Source organism: Filicampus tigris, chromosome 19 (assembly GCF_054856515.1).
Source record: "Filicampus tigris isolate MCC_2025a chromosome 19, RoL_Ftig_1.0, whole genome shotgun sequence".
NCBI classification, from domain to species: domain Eukaryota; kingdom Metazoa; phylum Chordata; class Actinopteri; order Syngnathiformes; family Syngnathidae; genus Filicampus; species Filicampus tigris.
The window spans coordinates 7,606,120-7,612,119 of NC_141235.1; the positions used below are offsets into that span (position 1 = coordinate 7,606,120).

The 6,000-nt window shown below is 43.0% G+C and overlaps 1 protein-coding gene across 4 annotated transcripts in view; it reads right to left on the reverse strand.

Moving 5' to 3' along the window:
* sdk2b (sidekick cell adhesion molecule 2b) overlaps window positions 1-2,596 on the reverse strand; it is a 196,770-nt gene extending 194,174 nt beyond the window's left edge. For all 4 annotated transcript variants that reach the window (XM_086017153.1, XM_086017151.1, XM_086017152.1 and 1 more), the window contains exon 1: window positions 1,738-2,596. In XM_086017153.1, the coding sequence (XP_085873279.1) occupies window positions 1,738-1,825 (88 nt within the window). In that variant the 5' untranslated portion in view covers window positions 1,826-2,596. The remainder of the gene's footprint in view (window positions 1-1,737) is intronic.
* Window positions 2,597-6,000: the final 3,404 nt, after the last annotated feature.

Below are 6,000 nucleotides of genomic sequence, written 5' to 3' on the forward strand. Positions count from 1 at the left end.
TTCAAACCAAAGTGCATTACGCGCTATGTTTGTTTTTTTGGGATGGGGCGGTGGGTGCTCTTGCTGTTTTTCATCGTTTTCATTTTTCATCAAGGATAATGTGATTATTCTTCTAAAAAGTCAACTTTTAAAATTATTTTGTACTTTCTGTCTCCAGAACTCCGCCAAAATGACATTGTTTTATCTTCCTTTCATTAAAAAATAACTGAATCATTGTTATTTTATATTTGTCCAGTGACTGGCGATGTACCCCGCCTCTTGCAGGCAGGGCAGTCAATTGGGATGCGGCTCACCCGTGACTCTAATGAGGACAAGCATTGTGGAAAATGGAATAATGGATGGACACTTAATTGCAAGAAATGCAAAAATGTTGAAATTGTGTGAGGGCATAGCATGGCGGTAAAGTTTGATGATTCACCATTTAAAAAAAAAAAAAAAAGTTCAGCGCTTGAACAAATGTCAGGTTACAAAAGTATTTCAAGCTTTTGTTTTAGGAAAAAGAATCCACGAGGCCATCCGTCTTCGCTCGGCGAGACTTGATGGCCCTCGAAGCCATCCTCTCGTCATTAAAAGGGGGTTTTGCTAGGCTGGTCATTAAAAAAAATGAGGTGAGCATTTTCTCCCATGGAGGGTCACTTTCAACTACTTGGTAGATCCGCGCCATCTCCTGGGTGCTTGGTTAAGAGAGCGACAGAGCGGTAAGGTAAGGAATCAGGCAATGTCAGGACTCTTAATCCTGAGCACACGCGATTACCCGGCCCCTGTAAATGTCAGCCACTCGGATGTACCCTCATGAATGATGGATATCAGCCTTGTTTGTTTTTGCCGTCATTTCAACTGACTGCTATTGAGTGTGCACTGAGGGCTTGGAGTCTATCTTGAGAGGTAATACTGCCCCATTGTATGCAGCCTTGAATCCCAAACGGAATGGCGGCGGTAAGTCGAGGCCCTTTTCTGACATTGCCGATGATCCTGGTCTGAAGAACACGGAATGATGGCAAGGAACTGAGAAACTGTTCCAAGTGTTGCCTTCTCTGTTCCACCGGATGGAAATTATGTCATGCAGAATTGTTCTCAAAACTGATAGAGGTGCATAATTAATTGGTTGTTTCAGAGATTTTTTTTTTTCCAAGATCTGTTTAGTACTTGGTTCAGAGAGGACTCCGACAACCATATACAAGGCTTCCCAACTTAAGATCGGCATCAAATTGAACACTGCCTTTTCGCACCATTCGGTTCCGACCCAAAATTGAAGACTATAAACCCTAACTCGGGTGACGACTCTAAACTTAAATGTTGAAAAATACATTTTTCACAACACTAACAGACGTGGATCACCGCTAAAATGTCACGGAATGTTCCCTGGACTAATCCTTCAGGGAAATCAGTTAATCAGTTTTAGGTACCCCTGCAAAAAATTCAACAAGCAAGTGAAAATAAAACATCTGGGTGGGCAGAAACTGCAAAGATACAATCTGAGATGTTTTCACAATTTCAATGGTCAACCTGTGTGAAATGCACCTTCAAATCAGGTGATGGTTGCCAACTACCATTCTATAACGGGAGAGGTTTGTGTCTTGGACGCAATCTACGTTGAGCATGTAGATTTTACATCTTACACTACTGCTTATTCATAACTGGACTCAGGGGAAATTTGGGACCTGTCAGGCCCAGAAAGGAATGTGCACTAAAGCTGTAAAAGCTTTACTAATGTACCTTTGCCCTACTAATGCTTACCTTGACCAAGCGCGAAGTGGGTGAAGAAGAGGAGAGATAAAATCCACGTGGCGTGCCACATCGAAGAGCGCCAGGGGCCAGGCGACATGGTCCCAAAAGACAGCAGGACAGAGTACAACAAGTGCCGTATGAGCGTGCGCAGAGTCCCCGCTGGATGCTGATGGTGCTTGATGTCCTGGAAGCCGAGCTGTTGATGAGCGCTCGCCAGTAGCGGTCCGACAATGTCCGAGAGCTGGGATGTTTCAGCGCGCGCAGTTCCCAAAAATGTTAGAAATTAATCAGACGATTCCGGTTGGTGTCCGCATGAGGTCCATTTCCACCGAGGAACACCTGTGTGCACCGCTTCGAACTTGTACCGTCCTCCGTGGGGTCACCAGCAGGAGCGGCAGCCCGCAGATAGAGCCTCGGGACTCGGCAGGAGAGCCGCGCGCATCCCTGGACAAAAACTTCCAACCTCACCGACGGCGCGCTGTCACCCTCAGCAAAAGCTATTTGACGCAAGCGGAGAGTAAATTCGGAGGGAGAAGTGGAAGAGGAAGACACGGTCACAAGGGTACTCTCGGAGCGTGACAGGGGAGGAGGAGGAGAAGGAGAGCCCGGCTGGCTGTGCGGTGCGCCGCGGCGTGCGTGTGCGTGTGCGGCGGCGGAGTACGAGCCTGGCTTCTTTATGAGCACACATGAAGACGGAGCGTGCAGCAACGCGGGGCATGCTGACACTTAGGGGCCGACAGTGGAAACGCATTCTATAACTGCCATCCCGTAAGTGGATACGTATATTAGGGGAAATTACGTTAAAATGTTTTACACGTACACGTATACACTGCCTGCCGTCAGGTTGTTTTTAGTTTTTTTCCAGTGCTGGTGGGCGGTCCCTCATTCAGCACACCGGCAGTCTATTATCAATCTGCTGTCGAGAAGGTGGCGGATGATTTGCTCATCCCTATTGCTGAACTGTGTTTCTGCGTTTATTATCTGGTGCAATACTTTAACTTCCCTGTCCTCCTTTGTTGTCTATTTGTTGCGTTTTTCTATAGTTTTCTTCTTTTGATATCTCTAGTTTTGTTTTATTCCTTGCGTGTTGCAAGCACGTTTTACTGCTTTGCATATTGCAAGCGTTTCTGTTTGTTACTTTATTACTTGTATTTTCAGCAAGCGCTTTTTGTCGTGCATCTTTTTCGTGCACCGTTGTCAAATAAATCAGTGTGCAACCTTTTCTTTTCCTCATTCACCATTTGCCCAAATTTGGTTAAATAAAACTTTTTCAACTTTACTTCTCTGGCTTGTTTCTTTTTTTAATCCAATAAGCATGTTTTCCTTGTCAAAATTGCTGAAGTTGCATCATTTCTTGCTCAAATAGATGGGCAAAACGAGAAAATGCGCGAGTTAAGTGGCTGAGCCTAATTGTTCTCACGTAAACTACATTGACGCTGCGCTGCACTCAGGGGCGGAGCCATGGGTGGGCCTGGTGTGCACAGGGACACCCAGTTTGACAGACTGCCCACCCAGTGAGATTCATGAAAAAATGCATACTTTTAAATGTTTAGTAAATTATGAAATCATTTTTGAATTTGTGTTTAGTTGTGTGGTTTTTTTTTTAATTTGACGCAAGCGTGTTGCCTTTGCCAGACGCTTTGGGAATCGCACACTCTCGAACATTCAGTGCGTACGACCATGGTGGGGTGCTTCCATTCCACCGCCTCAAGCTGGCCAAGCTGTCAATCGGCACCAGCCTGCTGTGACGTAGGCTTCGTGGTGGGAGGGTCGTCATGTACAGCTCTCAATTGACAAGTCGAATCATTGAGACGGATGGGAAAAATTGAGCCGATATTATCATTGCCATCATATTGTTGTTATTATTAAATCAGATTTCAGATTTTCAAGGAATTTCCCCTCAATCAGAAAAAAAATACATGTTAATAAAATTATTCAGAACATATTTTTCTTTTGTTATGCTTCCCTTCTGGGATTTGCTGCATTCCTCCTGATACAAAACATGCTTTGTTTTTCTTTCCAAGCATCAACTTTCACAGAAATAAAACTTTTTTTAACAGAGAATTTTGAAAGAAGTGCATTATCTGAAATAAGGTCCCTTTTGTCAAAACTTGCATATAAACATAATCCTTATTGATTTAACATTAAAAAATGTTCAAAAACTTAACATCGTAAAATCCACTGTCAATCTCAGCTGCTCCATATGTCTCTTTTATCACATAGATTTGTACAGGAAACTTTGGTATGTACTATCAAGCCACAAAATATTTGCATCTGGGAAGCACATACCTCGGTTGAAAAGTTTTAACAAGCTAATAAATCACTGCTTTTGCAACATACAAATGAGCACCATGTCTTTGGTAATGTTCAGCGCAATTGACTCCGTGATTGCCTTCCCCAGGGCTTATTTCTTGAAAATGATTCCGCTCAGTTGTCTGTTTTTTTTAGCAGGAATTAAAATTGCCTTTTTGAAAAGTATTTGTTCAAGGGGTCGGCAGCCATTCGGTTAGTGTAGGCATTACAAGTCAGTAGGGACACGCTGTGAACAACGAAAGATGATTAAAAAAAATAATTCCCCTGACAAGGATTAAGTTGAATTTATTGATGACATTGATAAAATACCCACCCCTAGCAATAATCTGTCTATATAAATGTATATCTATGACTGGTTTGGTCAAAGATACTCTACATTATATGCCATCACTTTAAAAACATGACTTTTGGCAGATGGCGGTGTGCTGTTATAAACTGGTGGATTCAAAAGCAGCAAGAGGAAACAGCATGTGAGAGACAGATGGCCTCAATAGCCAAATAGAAGAAATAAATAAATGGAAAAAGCCAAATAAATATGCAGAGTGGCGCTGTCAAGCCTGTTTGTAGAGGACTTGAAGGGATGCGGAAAAATACAAGTTTTTTTTTCGACGACGGTTAAAATAGTCATTCAAAATCAAGAGCGTTCTTTGTCCACTCCCTGGAATTTGGAACGTCATCACATGAGTGCTGACAAGGAACAAGTGCTAATTGTACATTTTTCATAAACAATATAGAGTCCTTGCTCCAACTGGTGTTGAATATCATGCAAAATCAATATATTTGTGACTGACTGGTGTTTGAATGTTATTCAGAATCTGTGAAGAATCTCTCTCAAGCTGTGAAAAAAGTACTGAAACATTGAACGGTTAGGCGTGTACTCAAATGTTTATAGGTCAAATTAAGTTCACCTGGAACGGTTGCTTGGGTTCATCCTGAAATTTCAGCCTGAATACCCAAGTAACTATGTGTGTAAGTTGTGTTGTAAACAGTTGTATGGCTGTGTTCTTGAGGCGGTAAATTTCTATAAGAAACGTCATATTATATCAAAATTATCAGTATGATCCTGCACTTTAACAACTTTCCTTGACTGACAATTCAGCTTCTCCTAAGAATATTCAATGGACATGTGAGATGGTTTTCTAGTTAGACGTCACCATTCCTGCCTCTGTAGATCACAATGGATATTTCCAGAAGCTGGCTAGCTAATAATGTCGAAAACTGACAAGGTGATTATAACGGCGCTCGCTGCAAGGCGAGGCTCAGGTGGAATCCGAGGGAGCGAGCATTGCTTCCGCCACGTGTCAATTAAAGCAGGATGACACCGGGGCCGCCGTTTCATCATCCCGCCATCCGGACCGCTCCTAATGAGGGGCTTTGTGGGGATGAAGGCGGACTGGCACGCTCACTTACGCGGCAATTAGAGCAACGTGGTCCCGCCGAGATGAAGGCCCGCACACTCTTCCGCGCTTCCTGGCGAGCTTAAGCAAAAAGCGACGGACGCACCGCTGCGGGACAGGAAGTGACCGATTTTAAACCTCAAAAGTGTTGAGACTTTTGAGAGCCACAGAATCCATCAATGCTATCGGATGTTTTTATGAGAAGCGCTTTGTCTTCCGTTTTTATGGTGATCAGCACAAAGCCGTTTTGGATCCGGTGGCTCAAAAGACACAAACAAACACTTCAACAGCCAAATAGTACTCAGAGGAAATTGGGAAATTGAGGCAGATGGCAAAATGTGTTGACAGTAACCCCCCAAAAACATAATGTAGCAGCATGTGGTTCATCATTACTGTAGGTTTTTTTTCTGAGTAACAGTAAAAAAAAAAAAAAAGTGATCACAAAGAGGCTTGTGTTTCGTGTAATTCTGACAATGGCCACCTTTAATCAGAACACATTGTACTTGTATACTTACAGGGAAAAAAACCAAGTGTCAACAATCAGCAAAATGCCAGTCAATGC